The sequence below is a fragment of the Terrapene carolina genome, unplaced genomic scaffold (assembly GCF_002925995.2).
Source record: "Terrapene carolina triunguis isolate 2854851 unplaced genomic scaffold, T_m_triunguis-2.0 Scaffold714, whole genome shotgun sequence".
Taxonomy (NCBI): Eukaryota; Metazoa; Chordata; order Testudines; family Emydidae; genus Terrapene; species Terrapene triunguis.
In genome coordinates, this window is record NW_020665065.1 from 5,793,233 (window position 1) to 5,811,798 (window position 18,566).

General features: G+C 38.9%; 1 protein-coding gene across 2 annotated transcripts in view; it reads right to left on the reverse strand.

The window, feature by feature from the left end:
* PRKCZ (protein kinase C zeta) overlaps positions 1-18,566 on the reverse strand; it is a 151,899-nt gene that overhangs the window by 122,014 nt on the left and 11,319 nt on the right. For both annotated transcript variants that reach the window (XM_026660028.2, XM_026660029.2), the window contains exons 3-5: positions 15,683-15,804; positions 6,726-6,815; positions 4,908-4,958 (exon numbers count right to left, since the gene is read on the reverse strand). In XM_026660028.2, coding sequence (XP_026515813.1) covers positions 4,908-4,958; positions 6,726-6,815; positions 15,683-15,804 — 263 coding nt within the window. The remainder of the gene's footprint in view (positions 1-4,907; positions 4,959-6,725; positions 6,816-15,682; positions 15,805-18,566) is intronic.

Below are 18,566 nucleotides of genomic sequence, written 5' to 3' on the forward strand. Positions count from 1 at the left end.
AAAAAAAAAAAAAAGCCGCGATCGCGATCTGCGGCGGCAATTTAGTGGAAGGTCCTTCGCTCCAAGCGGGAGTGAGGGGCCGTCCGCCGAATTGCCGCCAAATAGCTGGACCTGCCGCCCCTCTCCGGAGTGGCCGCCCCAAGCACCTGCTTGCCAAGCTGGTACCTGGAGCCGGCCCTGCTTACAAGTAAAAGTTTATGTTTTTCCAGCCTTGCAAACTTAAGTCTATACAACAGCTGGGAGGAGCAATTCCCAGCTCAGGTAGACACACACTCTAGATCAGGGGTAGGCAACCTTTCAGAAGTGGTGTGCCAAGTCTTCATTTATTCACTCTAATTTAAGGTTCCATGTGCCAGTAATACATTTTAAGAAGGTCTCTCTCTCTCTCTAAGTCTATATTATATAACTAAACTATTGTTGTATGTAAAGTAAATAAAGGTTTTTAAAATGTTTAAGAAGCTTAATTTAAAATTACATTAAAATGCAGAGCGCCCTGGACCAGTGGCCAGGACCCAGGCAGTGTGAGTGCCACTGAAAAAAATCAGCTCACGTGCCGCCTTTGGCACGCGTGCCATAGGTTGCCTACCTCTGCTCTAGATCATGTGCTAAAAATAACACTGCGACCACAACAGCACAGGTGGCACTTCAGGCAAGACACCGGAGTACAATCCCATGACCTCCTGCATACATATTTGGGTAGCTAGCCAGAGACCCATGATGCTGTAGTCACACTGACTTTCAGAGTGCTAGCTTGCATGAAGCTAGCACATATATGTCTATTCGAGCTGGGAATCCCACCTCACAGCTTCTGTGCAAACATACCATTAGTCTGGGATCTGAAAATCAAGCTAGGTTCTTTCAGGTTCACACAACAACAAAGATTATGTAGTCAAAATTTAGTTAAATTGATGAACAGAATCCAGCTCACTCTCTCATATCTGAACTGGATCGGCAGTGCTAAAAGCAGATAGAAAGTAAAGTGACTGAATAGACACAAGGAACAGATCTATTGAGAAAGAAAGTACTATTTTTACATAGTTGTATGCAGTGTAGTTGTAACCATGTTAGTCCCAGGATATTAGAAGAACTCTGAAGAAGAGCTCTGTATGGCTCAAAAGCTGGTCTCTCACCAACAGAAGTTGGTCCAATAAAAGATATTACCTCACCCACCTTCTCCCTCTAATTTTTACATAGTGACTTTTCAGATCAGAATCACTTTACATTTGTTTAAAATTCTCCCCTGATGTTTCTCTCTTTAGGTAACTGTCTCTTCCCCAGGTTAGTTATCATACTTTAGGGGCAAACAATCTTATTTGGGATTAGTGCTAATCTGGAATTTCTTCTTAACTGTGCTCAAAGTAATGCATTTCACATATAACCTTCATGCTGAATTTGAAAACTTAGTGATCTTCTGGAACTATCAAAAACCTCAGATAAGCTCAGAAGGTTCCAGCTGCTGGGCTGTACTAATGGAACCATGACTTGTCAGTACTTTACTTTCAGGGCACCTGATGGTACACAAATCAGTGGTCTATGAAAAAGGAAAGCACTTTAGAAATATATAACTTTGAATTAATCCAGACTTTGAGTATTGGTTTTTGAGGGCTGATGGGGGGGATCTGATGCAGAAAGAGTAAAGTGACTTGCTCAAGGTTACAGAGCAGTCCAGTAGCAGAGCTGGGAATCCGCCCCAACATTCCTAAATCCCAGCCCTTAGTCCATGCTGCCCTTGGCTTTTCTGTACTGAGGCTCTGAGTGGGTATCTTGCAAGAGATTATTAAAAAAATCATTACATGAAAACATTTCTGTATCACTTGAAGAGCCCTTCATGTATGTCAACTGAGAGATTTACTTATTTTGAGGTCTGTTCCAAAACCTACAGAAGCCAATAGAAGTCTTTCCACTGATTTCAGTGGACTTCAGCTCTGGCCCACAATTAGCTTCATAACTCAATTATATTCCTCCTGTTCCTTGGCTTCTTTACTATAACATCAAACTATTGGAATTAGTAATGTTTAATTTTACGCTAAAACTGAATGCTGAAATTCAGTGTCCTCTGTTTGCAGCGAACTGGATTGTTTTTCAGGTAACGTGCAGTACAAACCTCTGCATAATTCTGTAATTTCAACTGGCTCTTTATTAGAATTCTTCTATCGCAATGTGTAAATACAAGGGATGTCCATTAGTTCACTAATCACATCGTTAATCTTCCAATTTTGATCCTACCCAAGACTGAAAAACATTCTTAGGTGGTGATGAAAGATCCCTGACTGAACGGTACAGTCAGTCTGACTTTGCATGTTTTACCAATAATTTTATAGTAACAAACCAAACAATAAAAATCAACCATTGGCTGCTCATTCAGAGATGACTGCTTCAACTGGGGATGAATAGTCTGGGGATTGATAAGGGAAGATAGCAATACTTATCTAAATCTCTGGTGCCAAATTCTGCCCTTGTTGGTAATGGTAGAGTGCCAGAGCCATTCACCAGCTGTCTAAATCAGCAAAACAATCCATCACTGGCCCATCTGAACGCAGTCTCAAAGGCCAAGGATTGCATGGACATGGATACTGATCTGCACACCATAAGTGATCACTACTAAAATAGTGTGGAGGCAAAGTAGCAAGGCAATGCACACAAGCTTTTACTGTCATTACATACGCTGCACCTGCTCTATAGATAACAGATTCAGTTTCCAGCAGTGTATGCAAATCTGACATCTTTCAATTTAGGAAAGAACTGCTAAACTCAGATGTCAAAATAAATAGTATTTAAATTATACAGCTTGCAGCAAGAATAGATCTTGAGCTACAAGCACATTATCTGGAGTGGTCAGATGATGATGTTTTCACCTAAGAAAAGTTCTGGTCAGATTACCTATTATTTTCAACAACTTGCAAATCCAAAATAGACATGACATTAAGTTAAAATTCCCATGGAATTTCAACATACTGTTCAATATGAACACACATCTAGCACTTCAAGATTAACCTTCAAGGGAAAATGTATTGAAGCCAGGCCTCATTTTCTCGCACCTCCAGCAGAGTGCATTACATGATACAGTGAAAGAAGTCTGTTGACTATTTCATCAGTGAAACTGGAGAGAAACCAAACAAGAATTAAATCTCCATAGATACACAGGAGAAAAAACCCTGCACAACTAAGAAAAATATATCAGGTATGATGACTTCAATATCTGGGAATGAGTACCTTATAACTATTTAGATAGAATTCTTCTCACACAGACCATTCCACTGCATTCTGAAAAGGGACTCTAAAGACTATCTAGGAATCTGGAGTTTTTTTACATTTAAAGTGATTTAGGTTTTCTGAAACCTAAGGAAAGTGTCTAAAAGAAAATTATTTTTTTAGTACCACCAGAAATGTACAAAACACATCCTATGTATAACAATTAAACTTGAAGGGAGAGATTCTTCCGTATTGTAACTTACACAAAGTTTCTTATTCTGATTGACAGAACCTTATTGTTGTAATTCAGATAGAGCAAATAAAGACAACACCCATCCAAATATCTGACTTTTACAAGTCCATCTTTGATCCACTGTAGCTCAACTATTAACTAAGAAATCTAAAACAAATGCTGCTATTTTATTGACTCTACCTTGCTCCATTTTCTACAGCCCAACAGAAAGTAAGACTAGATCAAGATGGTTTTCAAAAAAACAGGCCCATTTTTAAAATCCTGTATTTATATATGGGAGAACAGAATTGTCCACTTTATCTTAATTATATTCAATTGGCAAAAAGTATCACATTCATGCAAAAAAGCATGGCAGTGCAGTGCATAAATCAGAATATGCTTTATATTACTAGACTGAGAAGCAAGTGAGTCAAAATAGCATCATTTTACTTTCCCAAAAGTTTTCATTATTTGACTTATTCTTTCAATAAACTTTTACAAAACAAATGTTTAGGAATATTCTTCTCTAATGTATTAGTTATCTACAATGGTGGTAATTAGAGTCAACATTCACCAATAGTTAATTCACACTGGTACCTGAGAAACAGCATTATCTCTGTATACTTAAAGAAAATAACTGCAGCACCTTAGATAAAGATTTGAAAGATTACAACTATCCTATAAATATTTAATTGAAGATAGCTCTGCTTGCTACCCTCCATTCATACAGTCTAGCACATTTGGTATTTATCAGCAGCACACACACATCCATAAAATATTTCTGAAAAATAATCTATTCAGAATCAATCCCTGCTATCAAAGCTACAAACCTTGCACTTATAGATAAGACTGAAACTTCGACCTATAATTACCAGTCAGTTGTAACTGCCTTTAGATTTTGATGATGCAAAGTTTGACTGCAAACAGGAGTGCCAACTGTACCAGTATCTCAGTCTATTTGATTGTTAAATCACTTTGTTTAAAACTCAATACCCTGTTTCCCCGAAAATAAGACAGTGTCTTATATTAATTTTTGCTCCCAAAGATGCGCTAGGTCTTATTTTCAGGGGAGGTCTTATTTTTCCTGGAGCTTCGGGGCCTTATATTCCGGGGTGGCCTTATTATCGGGGAGGTCTTATTTTCGGGGGGATGCCTTATATTACAGCGAGAGGCAAAACTGGAAGTAGGTCTTATTTTCGGGGGATGTCTTACTTTCGGGGAAACAGGGTAAATACAACCATGTCAGTTACTGGAAACCAGTATTAACTCTAGTTAGCATTAAAATGCCACCAGATGATTGCTCCATCTTTTTTATATTCTAAACAGTACTTACACTGGAAAAGGTAAACATGTAACTAATTATATATCATAAGCTACTTCAAGTAAGCAAACATCTCTTACACATATAAATCAAAAATTAAAAAAAACAAAACAAAAACGCAGTAAGATGAAGAGCAAAGCCAAAAGACATTATAGTACTCACTGTCTTCTCCTGGACATGGCATGCCTGGTTTCTCTGGAATGCTGGGGAAAACTAAAACAAAAACAGACAACACTTATTACTGAAGTAATAAATTACTTTATCTAAAATAAACAATTTCTGGAAGGTTTGTTATTGATTTTTTTCAATTCTGTTCTGAGAAACAACAGGTTAAGCCAGCTGCTTACTATGCCACGATCATAGAATCAACTACTCTAGCAACAACCCAGTACACTGTACATAGGGCCTGACTTAAAGCCCACTGAAGTCAGTGGAAAGTCTCCCATTGACTTCAATGGACTTTGAATCAGATCCCTACACAGCATCTTTCATTTACAGATGAGAAGATGAAGTAGTATTATCCCTGTTTTACAGTGTGAACAGAGACACAAACTGAAGTGATATGTCCCAGGTTGAACAGGAAGCCTGTAGGAGAGCTAGAAACAAAACCCAGATTTCCCAGCTTCCAGCACTGTGCTTTCACCATTGCTCCAAGGTTCTCTTGATTACAAAGACGACCATGAGGCACATACTTAAAAAGCCCAAAAGAGAGGCGGAAGATAATATAGCTGACATGAGACTCCTGAAAAAACTGAACATAGAAAAATACATGGTTTACATAAGAATGTACCAATAAAAATCAGTTCATAATAATTTCTGTTGCATTATTTATTTACATAATATATTTGCATTACCCATTTACATAAAGTGTAGATCTACTTGAAAAATTCAAGTTGTCAAAAGCTTCTATAATTGGTTCTTAAAATGGAAGCAGAAGTATTTTATTAAAAATACAAGTTGAAATAGAGACCTAATAGCAAACGGTAATTTTGCCTAGATAAATAGTCTATAATATATTGCTTTGTTGTTATCTTTAATGTGACTGAATTGAGCCCTTTGTAGTACTGGTATCTTCCTCTCCAGCAAGCTTGTAAACAAATATTTCATGTTATGAAGACACACAAATCAGCAATGCAAACTTCCTAATCAAGAAACAAACTAACTTGACCAAATACACTTTAAAAAAGTATCATGAAGCATACTACTCAAGCAGACCCCCTAAACCTGCAATCAGATCCACACAGACAGACTCCTGCACCTGTACAGAATCCCGCTTGCTTCCATGGGGTTCCACAGAGGATAGGAAAACATCTGTGCAGATCTAATTGCAGGTCTAAGAAGCAAATTCAGAAATAAAACAACTAGTTAAATCCCTCTAAGTTCAAAAACCTACAAGGTATTCCAGCCCAGACCTGTTTCTCTCATAAATCAATGGCTATATGTTTTTAAAAATTTAGATTTTAAAAAGTAATGAATGATTGCTTGGTTGATTTTTAATTTCAGTGACAGCCATTCAATTTTAACATTGTCTTAACTGCTGAGGTGGTTACAAGGGAGTTATTTTCAGTTTATCACATTCACTGAATTTAGAAAGAGCAGATTATGGCATATTTAATTATTAAGCAGCCATCACCTTCATTGCTCTTTTATCTTTTCCCTCCATCAGTAGTTAGTTCATCATTATAGGTTTAGCAGGATTCCAAAAGAATGTATTTTTATATGAGAGCAGGAATCACATTTGTAGCTACATTAATTAGATTACAAACTTACAAAGGATACCAGCCAACATGACTCAGAACATAAAACGACTGCAAGAGTGGCTTAGAAGAAGTCAGCCCAAAGAATATTTAATTTAACACATGTCCATGCTCCATACAGTGTTGAAGCTCAGCGAGTATTTATATTGAACAGGGCTCCTGAACTGCTTTATTCCTCCTCACAAGAAATTTAGATATGGTTCTAAAATTACAGAGTACTTGCCATGAATAATGAGCCCTTCATCTCTATGATGACAATACAAACGGAAGGCTTCTTCCAGTTCCATCTGAGATGAGATAGTACACGGATCACCTAGCAAGGGGAACAAAGAAATATGCAACCAAATTTATGACTATGGTATATTAAGTTTAGGATTTAAACTAATTAGTTGAGAAAATTCAAGCAAAATTATCATATTATCCTAATAATTTTATTAAGACCAAACAAAATACAGTAACATGAAACATGTTTTTTCTTCTTTTTACTTTACATTTTTAACCAAACTGAAAAGATTAAAGACAAAAACATAAAAGAGTTATGACATAGTTCTCTTAAGTTGGTACATGTGACAGAAAATTAATTTAAGTAAGCTGACTAACTTCCACAGAGCTGGAGATGGGATCCAGGGACCGGGTTCATTATATCCGAAGGTTCTTTATTACGAAGGGCATTATAACGAGGGCGTACTGTAGTAAATATTAATATTATGGTAGCATCCAAAAGTCAAAATTAGGGCAGGGTACCATTTGTGCTAGACACTGAACAAGCATAGAGAGGTAATCCCTACCCAAAGTGCTTACAATCTAAAGACAGACAGACAGACAAAGGGTAGAGGAAGGGAATACATATATGTGGATACAGTTAAGAATTGGCACAATTACTTACTGTATTGGGGGAGGGTTGAATTTTTTGTAATTAGGATTAGAGATAGGGAATAGAAAAAGGAAAAAAGAAAAGAGTCACACCTGCTTGGCCATGATCAGCAGACTGGATGTTGCAGGCATCACAACAGAAGGGTGTCTTATGGAACAATTGAAGGGAGGTTAAGGTAGTGACTGTTCAGCTTCTATGAGGGAGTTTTTTCTGTGCATAAAGAAGCTGTGTGATGGATAGTGAAGGCTGGGAATGCTGACATGCATGACAAAGCAAAAGCAAGAGTCCACTTTAAGAAAGGTTACTAGATCAGTCAGGCAGTTAAAGGAGCTTTAAAAGGGAAAGTCAAGAAGCCATTTAAAGTTCTCTGACCTTCTCTACCAATCCGATTAGGAAAGAATGAAATATTAATGTCAAGGAGGGGTGGGAGGGAATCTGACAAAATTATAGGAATTACAGTGTATGGAAGAATGGGTCCGAATACTAGACCCCAGCCCAAACTTGCACCAGTAGCCGTGAAGTAGATACTTAGCTCTAAACTGAGACAACTTGCAAGTGGTCAAGGATTTGTTACACTATATATCAGTACCCCGAAAATATTTCAAGGCATGAATGTCCTTACATTGAGATTAACAAATGGAGAAGTAAGAGAGAAAGGTCGGGGAGGAAATGTACCTCAATCAGGGTAAGTTAGTGGACAATTGGATGAAAAATACTGCTTTTTTTAAAAGAATTTTACATGTCATACAAAAATAGCTAATTAAAACAGCTGAGGATGTAAATAATACCCACAAGTTAACCAATCTTCACAACCACCCTACAAAATCTTTTCCATATTAAGATGACCAAAGATTTTTTTTAAAAACTTCCAAAGACTACTTTTTAACAGCATAGGACTCCATGGTACTGAACTCTCAGAACCAGATATTAGTCCAAGTCCTGATACAGGACTTCAGAGAACCACAGGTTTGTCCATCTGACTTGTAGTTTTAGATCATGTAGTTCATCTCACTGCAAAACTAGGATTATTCTTTACTGCAAGTTCTTTAGTATTTTATATTTTAATATTTTTAGTATTTTGTCTAGTCTAGGTTAAAAGTCCCGAGCAATAAGGCTAGAATCAACCACATGGATGCACTTCTGCCCAAGAGCTAGTAGTTTAATTGATTCACTGACATGTACAAACACAATATAAAGATAGAAATCCACTATTTAAAGTGTCACAAAAACCATAGGAGACTGACCTGAGAGACTTTCAGAGAGCCTGGAATTTACACTAAAACACAAAGGAATTTTTAAAGATCTAAACTGTGTAACAAGGCCTTTCTAGGCTGAACATGAAAGTATTTGCAGGTAGACTAAAGCAGAACTGTAACACCAGAATTAGGCGACTATGACTCTCTCCATTAACGTAAGTACTACAGTAAACATAGCAACCTGCCACACAGTAAGCAGTACATGGTGAATTATATTGCAGGTCAGTCATCCATGCAGCTCGTACGTGTGGGACTTTAAGGTGAATATTTATTCAGTTTGAAGTTTGGGGATTTCGTCAAAAACAGACCACCACACAAAATCCACTTTATTTGGCTCGAAGGTAGGTTTTCATAGAATCATACAAATGTAGGGCTGGGACGGACCTCAAGAGGTCATCAAGGCCAGCCCTGAGGCAGAACCAAGTAAACCTAGACAATCCAACCCATTCTCAGAAACCTCCACTGATGGAGATTCCACAACCTTCCTTGGAAGCCTATTCCAGAGTTTAACTACCCATATAGATTGAAAGTTTTTCTGAATATCTAACTTAAATCTCCCTTGCTGCAGATTAAGTCTATTATTTCTTGACCTACCCTCAGTGGACGTTGAGAACAACTGATCACCATCCTCTTCATAACAACCATTAACATATTTGAAGACTTAGCAAGTCCCCCCTCAGTTTTCTTTTCTCAAGAATAAACATGCCCAGTTTTTGTAATCTTTCCTCATAAGTCTGGTTTTCTAAATCTTTTATCATTTGTTATTCTCTTCTTGAATCTTTTCAATTTCACCAAAACTGTCCTAAAGTGTAGTGCCCAGAACTGGACACAGTACTGCAGCTGAGGCCTCACCAACACTGAGTAGAGTGGGACAATCACCTCCCATCTTTTACACTTCTGTTAATACACCGCAGAATGATATTACCTTTTTTTGCAACAGCATCACATTGCTGAATCTCTTTCAATTTGTGATTCACTATTACCCCAGACCCTTTTCAGCAGTACTACCACCTAGCCAATTATTCCCCATTTTCTAGTGGGCATTTGTTTTTTTCCTTCCTAAGTGAAGTATTTTGCACTTGTCTTTACTGAATTTCATCTAATTAATTTCAGACCAATTCTCTAATTTGTCAAGTTCAATTTGAATACTAATCCTGTCCTCCAAAATGCTTGCAATCCCTCCCAGATTGGTGTCATCTGGAAATTTTATAAGTGTACACACCCACTCCATTATCCATGTCATTAATGAAAATATTGACCAGTACCAGTTCCAGAAGTGACCCATGTGGTGCGCCACTAGATACGTTCCCCAGTTTGACAGTGAACTCTTTGAGTAGTTTTGCTAGAGGCAAAACTCATTATCCACTAAGTCACCAAGCAATTCTCTGTTTACCTTACTTTAGAAGAGCATCAGTCAGAGGCATTTAAATTGTATTTACATTTTTGTTACATGTACAAACCAGTATGCAAAAGTACGATAACTAATATAATCTGTGAAGCCTGAGGCAGCCAAAACAGCAGGCTGGCTGAATCTAAGAGGAAAGGGTTTACAACTTGGAAGCAGACATCTGAAATGAGATTCGTAATCCGATTGAGATACAAATTCAACTCAAGATTACAAGAGGAATATGCTCATTAGTACAGCACCTGAAATAGTAGAAAACCATGCTCTTTTAAATCAAAGTAAACCTCAAAACAAAACAAAAAACAAAACAAAAAAATCCCACCAAACATACGAGACAGAAATAAACACTGTCACCATATATATATGATCTTGAGTTGAATATATATATATATATATATATATGATGACAATGTTTATTTCTGTCTCGTATGTTTGGGGGGGGGGTGCGCGCGCACGTCCGTCCCTTCTTAGGGTCCACCAAAACAAAACGCAGGAGTTACCTCCTCCTCTAATTAAAAGGATCTTTCTTTTTATTAGTAATTAAAATGTCCAAATAGTTGGGTGTAGAGTACATTATTTTCCATACACCTCTCCTGATTAAACTGTTTCATATTAGAGATTCTTATTTACTGAAGTGAAATTGAGGGCAGGGGAAACAAATCAGTGTAGCTGGCTCCTGCTTCTTCAGGATTAGGAATGGAAAGAAAAAATGAGATTAATTTGAAAATTTTTCACTACATCCACTTTTTTTTTTTTATTATAAAAAATAAAAAGGAACTTTTTTGACTTTAGGATGCCCTTCTCCATATTAGCAGAATTTGAAAATCCCACTCTGCTACTGGTCCACAGTGAATTTTTCCTGGCAAATGGAAAGATAGAACCACTGATTACTGCAGAAATTAAGGTCTTTTTTAAAAAAAAAAAGTTTCTAGCTCTTAGGATTACAAGGATAACCTTTAAAATGTGAACAAATATAACAAAGTTTTCCTGCAGTTCTAATGTCCCTGCCACAATTAAAAGTTTGGCGAGCAGAAAAAGTCAACAAGATCACACAGTTACATGGCAGCTATTCAGAAACCAGTGGGCAGAGAAGCTGTCAAGAATTATAGCAACGTTATGTTGCTGGTGCTATGGAAGGCTGTGAGCTGCAGTGAAGGGAGACACTGAAGTTACTCACAAGAGAAGAGAACAAAAATGGAGAGTGAGGGAAGCACAGGGGAGCAGGAATCTCTATAATCACCCCTACTCAGGGTGGATTTGATTTCAATCACATTGATTTAAATCACTAGTCAGGAAGACTTGATTTAATCATGGGGTGGGCATGGGGGTTTCTGGCAGGGGAGTGAGGAGGTGAATGGCAGGTGGGAGGAGGCGAGCGGTGGGTGGGGGACTGAGGAGGGACACAGCAAGCCAGCGGCGGCTAGAGGGTGAGGAGGGGTGCGGTGGCGGGACCGAGCGGGGAGGGGGTGGGACCTGGGGCAGAGTGGGGGCAGAAGCCCCTGGAACCCCATAAGATTGGGTCCCTAATCCATGAACTATTGGAACTCATTTACAAAAAACTTTTCTTAAACATTACATGAATATAGTCTCATACTATAGAATTAGAATTTATAATCCCTATTCCATGATGAGATATCTTTGAGCTATAACGTATCTTAATTAAAACTATCTTTAGATACGTTTTTTTCCCCTCAAAAAGCATTTTATCAAAAAAATATGATTTAAATAAAAAATGGTTTGGTTTTTTTTAAATCATTGATTTTTATCCACCCTGCCCCTACTCACAGCAACCAGGAGGTTGTAGGTGAGTTAAAGTTGTAGACTCTAGAGCACTGTCCCACCTTACAGAGGAGGGAGGAGAGGGAACAGACCACACTACACCAACATCCTTCTTCACAGTCACTGAGATAAAAAGGAAGGAACTTCTTCCCTCAATTCCAGCAACTTGAGGAGGAAGAGGAGTGTCAGAAGAGTTTCACATTTGTCAGACAACTATTAGCCCATGGCAGATATGAAAGCTGTAGTTCCAAGAAAGATCCAGAAAGCACCCTCATATGTTCCTAGCAGCTATCCCAGGGGTGGGCAAACTACAGCCCGCAGGCCACATCCGGCCTGCGGGACCATCCTGCCTGGCCCCCAAGCTCCTGGCCCGGGAGTCAGGGAACAGACAGAAGGGGTGGTTGGATGGGGCAAGGGTCCCGGTGGGGCCTCTAGGGTGAATTCCCAATCCCCATCTCTCTAGCTATAAGGGGGTGTGTACCCTTTCATCTAGTAGATGCCTCATCTACTTTTTCAAGCACTGTACACTAGCACTTTCTTCCTAACTACTAGATAGACAGCTTACTACACTTTCCCTCCCACACCAGGAGAGGTCACTTTTGGCTCTATCAACCTTGAAAACATCCCTTGAAAATAGCACTCAAGTAGATGAAAGCATTCAGTTCACATAAAATGTGCACCTTGCTCACACCATAGTTAAACGCCATACTGAGTCACACTGACATTACACATTAACAGTACTGTCTCTTTTCGTAAAGTGTTCCTTTAAAGGAAGCCAACATCAATCCATCTACTAGTCCTTCAATAGGATACATTAGACCAATACTACAATCAAGGCTGCATCCAATGATCTACAAAAGTAGTAAGGTGGCTGCCAGGTAGAATAATCAACAGAAAAAGGAAAATATGTATCACTGCTATAGTTCTTGTCATATGTTCTGTGCAAAACATCAAAAATCATAAGTGGCAAAAACATTTAGTTTTTCCATAACACAGCTGTATCATCACCTTGAAAGCAAGCAGACACACTCATTCCAAAGATGAATCAGGACTAGAAGTAAAATTTTCAGCAGCATCTATGTGACTCATATTGTATTTAAAGTCAAATAGGACTTATACACTTTTGAAAAATGTTACTTTGCATGCATGCCAAAGAATAGCGTAAAGAAGAATTCTGAACAGCCTTTCATCAATCTTTGTCATTTTGCTATCAAAATGTGCACTTTATTTTAAAAGATTTTTTTTTTTTTACTTGCTATTGAATAATAAAGCTTTACAGTTCTGAAGTGCCTTTCACTTCTCGCTCTCAAAGCACTTTACAAACAAACATGGTTGGAAATACAGTTATACCCATTTTATATGAAGGTAAAGTGAGACAAGGAGGTTAAGTGACTTGCCAAAAATTCTCAGAGAGAGGGTGACAGAGCTTAAACCCAGAAAAGAACAGTTACTTACTCTGCAGTCAGAGTCATTCTTCAAAATGTGTTGTGTACACACATTCCAATCTTGGAGCACATGCAGCTTATGCACGAGATTGGGTTCTTTTTGACCAGCAGTATGTGTTGTGGCCAGGCCTGCGACCCTCATGACCACCACCGACCAGGGCTGCTGGAACAATTTGTATAGTGTGGGTACTGAGAGACATTGAACCAAACTGTAAGCCCTGTATAGGATGGAAACCACTTCAAGCCAGGGAGTGCGGCAGCACCTAAAGCACCCCTAGTTCCAGCACCCATGCCACAGGCAAGGGCATAAGGGACCAGGCAGCCTCAACCACCATTCAGTTCCTTTGCCAATAAGAATCCCAGGTGTTGGGATGCCGATAAATGGGGATGGAAGGCAGAATATGGAATCTGTGTGGACAACACACCTCAAAGAACCACAGTTACTGTGGGGTAAGTAACCATTCTTTCTTCAAGTGATTGTTCACATCAATTATACTCTTGGGGATGTCTACACTGCAATTAGACACCAGCGTCTGGCCCGCATCAGCTGACAAGTGCTCATGCTAAGAGGCTGCTTAATTGTGGTATACACATGCAGGCACGGGCTGCAGCAGCACTTTACAAGCCTATGTCCTTCCGTCAACTGTCCCACATCTTCCTTTAAGATATTCTACAACTGATTTAACCAAAATAGCATGGCTTCATCAGTGGCAACAAGAGGAAAAAAGTGAGTTAGAAAAATCCATCCATGCGGACTTAAGGAGTGCAGCAACAGTGCATTTGGAGAGAAAAGAATTGGAGGAGACAGAAAAAAAATCAGTTTATCCTTCTAATTGGCTAGACAAAATGAGCTAGGTCATCTTCTATTTTGGAATTCAAACTATGGAGAATCAGTTATACATTGGTGGTATTTCAGCTGTGTTAGCCAAAGGCATGATCTCAGTCAGCTTTCTTACAGAAAAGGACTCTACCTTAGCTTCTCTACTCTCTTCCAGGTAAAGGAAGGACCAAACAAAAGGAGTAGATTTTCCAAATGCCCAATAACCTTTTTAAACAACATCTTTATCATACATTACAAAGGACTGGTTACTTTTTCAACATGGTACAAGAACTGAGAATGCCAGTTTGTTCACAAGCAAGGAAAAGACCTGGTGTTCTCTGGAGTCTTTCAGGAGACTTCCCCAAAGGTCAGTTTCTCTCTCGCCCTTAAACAAAAGGCCTGATCTGATTCCAGTTTGCAAGTGATTTCAACGGGACTCTGTACAGGTTCAGGAACCTGCTTGCATGGCTCTCAATGCAAGATCGAGACCTAAGTAACTTTGTTGAGGGGACCTAATCCCTGGAGAACTGATTTTATTTGCTTCTTAAGCACAATACCCAAAGTAAAGTCTTTTCTGCTGCAAGGCTTTAGTCAGGGAATGAACATGGAAGTTTGCTCCAGCAGAGCCATGCTTCTGATCCCCTGCCATAACTCTTGAGCAGTAGCACTCAGGATGACTGACCAGCTAGCTGCTGCTATCCATAAGCTTACAGTTCATCCCAGCCCACTGCAAGACACAGGTGGGCCCTAGAATACTACAGGCTCACCTGACAATACCTACTATATTAACCTTTCCAAAAGGTGTGGGCAAAGGCCACTACTTTTTACCCCTGCAACATGGTCCTCAGAAGGAAACACTCCCATCAGGATGGCCCAAGGTCACACACACACACACACACAGAAAAAAAAAAAAGGGAAGAAAAATTAAGAGCATTTTGACTAATGTTTTTAGATTAAAAAAATCAAGAGAAAGAAAATCAGAAAAAATAGAATCTTGAGACTTGGGTATGTAGTTCTGGAGCTCTGCTGGCAAGGAACTCTACCCCTTCTCTACATGCACTCTACAATCATTATCTAATTAAGCCATAGCCATTAGTAACTTCATGACTTCCTCTTGGAAAATGGGGGCTCTCACCCTGTCAAGGCAGTTCATGGACAGATCCACAATTCTAGTTCCCTTATGTTTGCATTTTCTCCATTTACAATAAAATAAATAAAAAAAAAGAAAATAGAGCATCCAGGTAAGGAAAGCAATCACCCGGCCACATTCCTTCCCCCCATATATTTCCCTAATCAATCTAGTTAAACAGAGCTTCAGATAATTACACTTTGAAAAAGTTCATTATTTAAAAAGATTAAAAAGTGAATTCAAGTACAGCACAACCTTGATTATCTGAGCCTCATTTATCCAAACCTTCCTGTTATGTGAAACAGGGTTATGTCCCATGATATCTATAAATTACAATAAAAAAATGCCTTGATTATCTGAAAACTAAATTAAGCAAATTTCACCAACCCCCCCCGCCTAATATTTTGTCATACTGTACAATATGGAAAACAAGTAAAGATTTACAAAAGAATCTCTCATGTGTCTGTAATACCTTCATCATCAATCCACTTGAGGGTAATTGGCTGTTCCTGTTGTAAACTGCACATCTCCCTCACTTCATCACAAAGTTCACCATAGTTCATTGATGCATCCAAATTCGTTATTAGGATGTCCCTGCAAAAGATGAATTCACAGATTTAAATCACAAAATATATTCCCTCATTCAGAAATATGGCATCTGCCATAAACTGCTTGCTTCAGTAGCTATATCTGTGGAATTTATCCTGCTGAGCTGTACTCACACAAGCAGCACTTACTCACTAAAGTAATCCCATTGAAAACAAGCAAGTATTATTCCTGTGAGAAAGGGCTAGGCTCTTCCGGTGTCTCTGGGGAGATAGATTGCCTTTGCATCTCAACATTATTTTAATATTATATTTTACATTAACGATCCTGGCTTTTCAATATCTGCTTTATTGGCTGTTAAACATTGAGACTTACGTTAAATGAACTAAATGGGCATTTTAAAACGCATAGCTTTTGTAACTCCTAAACTAGCCACAGCGATTTTTTCTTTAGATAGATGGAATCAAAGACTGAAACATGTCGGAGTTTATATAGGACTTTGCAGCAGCTCAGAAGTCCCTGCATTATTAAAGAGATTTTGATTACGTAAATATTCTGAAAAAAATAAGTTTTAAATTCCACATTTTTCTGTGCTGTATTTCATAAATTAAAAATATTCTGAACATTTGAACATTTTTTAAAAATTAAAAATACAAAAAATGTCCCTGACCTCCTGCAACTTTACTTAAGACGAAAGAAACAGATGGGGGAAGGAAAGCGAGCCCGGAATAAACTGACAAACCACTGTATATAACAGTTGACCAGTAGGATGGTGAAAGGTCTACAACAGATTATTAAGTTTTAAAATCTGACTTATCACATTTACATGGTTTTAATGAGAAGAGTGGCAAAGTTATTTCTGGTGTTAGGTGTGTGTGATAAAACTTTAATTTCAAAGTTACTGCATTGGAAATAATATTTGCATCACACTTCAGCTAAGAACTATACTTTTAGCAGAATAGTTGATAATTACAAAATTCTAAAATCTGAAGTCAACATGGAACTATTGAAAGATGATAAAGACAGACAATTAGAATGGGATGCGAAGTTTTAGCTTTTAGCAAGCTGGGTATGCTTTTTTTGGAGCGTATTATTTTCCTTGAAGCTTACGTTTTTAATTCCTTTCTACGAGGTTCAGTGTTTCTAGAATGATGAAACCCACACAAAGTAAACCACTTAGTACCCTAGAGAATTTATTTATGAAACTACATCTTGTCACACTAAGCTGTTGCATGTAAAAACTAAAAAACATGCTTACATGATCTAGTCTGTATATAACTGAACATGTGAAGTAGATTTTTCATGTTTTACGTTAAAGTTAAAGTACCTCAAGAAAAAGCTACACAAAATAAACATGGCAAAAAAAGCAGGTGTTTGAAGGATGTTCAGAGATAAAAAATGTGTAAGACCCTCTAGTGGATAACTATACAACTGCACTTCTCAGTTAAGAATACGTACTTAGAGCCATATGTAAATTATTCACGTAACGTACTGAAGTCAACAAGGAGAACAGAAATGAGGAGAATAAGCTAAACATGATTTAATTAGTTTTGCTACTTTCACCCTCTATGACAAATCATTTTAGAAAACACAAGCTGTCTTACCTACTTCATACATTTGTGTAGGTTTGCTGGAAATTGAAACTTTACAATATTCAAGCTTGATTTTCATGGAAACTGTTTAGTCAAAGTGTCAAAAATGTGGAGACTATGTCAAGAAAAATATGCATGCATTATTAGGTCATATGGCTGTAAGTTGTTCATTTTTTGAAGGCAAAAAGAATATTTTTGCAAAGCCAATTTTTAAGAGTGACCGGAAGTAAAGCTGTGAAACTATTTAAAAAATATTGTGCTATCAGTTTCAAATGTAGATTAAAAGTGGGCTATATAATCTTTCAACATGGAATTTTTTTCTTTAACATTTGAAGAGATCTTAAATGACAGTTTTTATCTTAACTAATTATTCCTAATGGAAATGAAAAAACATGCAGGTTTTTAAATATGGTTTTCCAGGTTGATCTTTAATGTGATAAGCTACCATGAGTTGCTGAGTGAGACTGAGGTTTATTTTGCAAGCAACCTTAGAATAAGTGGTCTGGAGTCCACAAGTACTTCTTAGAGCTCTCAATAATTAAAAGCATTTAAATTACACTAGTTCTCAAAACCAAAGCAGAATCTAGACGCTTCATGGAGGCAGACACAGGGCCGGTGCAAGGATATTTTGCGCCCTAGGCAAAACTTCCACCTTGCGCCCCCCCCCGCCTCCGATGTCCAGCCCCCATCTTCCTACTGCCAAGTTCCCCCCAGGGGCCCAGATGTTCACGAAGTGCAGGGGCACAGGGTGGGGGGGGGAGGGGGTTGCAAAGAGGGGGGTCGTATGGGGGCTCTTCCAGGGGGTGAAGGTGGCAGGGAGGGGGGTGCACAAGATTGTTGCAGGGGGTGGAGGTGGCCAAGAGGTGGAGGGGGCAGGGATGTAGTGGCAGGGAAGAGATTGCACAGATGCAAAAGGGGCTCGTTGCAGGGGGTGCAGTGGCAGGGAGGGAGTGGCACAAGGGAGAAGTGGGCAGGAGGGGGTTGTTGCAAGGGGCTGGCAGGCAGTGGTGTGTCTGTGCCCGGGGATGTTGCAGGGGGTGCAATGGCAGGGAGGGAGTGGCACAAGGGAGAAGTGGGCAGGAGGGGGTTGTTGCAAGGGTCTGGCAGGCCGGGGGGGGGGGGGGTCTGTGCCCGGGGTTGTTGCGGGGGGGGCAATGGCGGGGAGGGAGGGGCACAGGGGGGGGGGGGGCTGTTGCAAGGGGTTGGCAGGCGGGGATG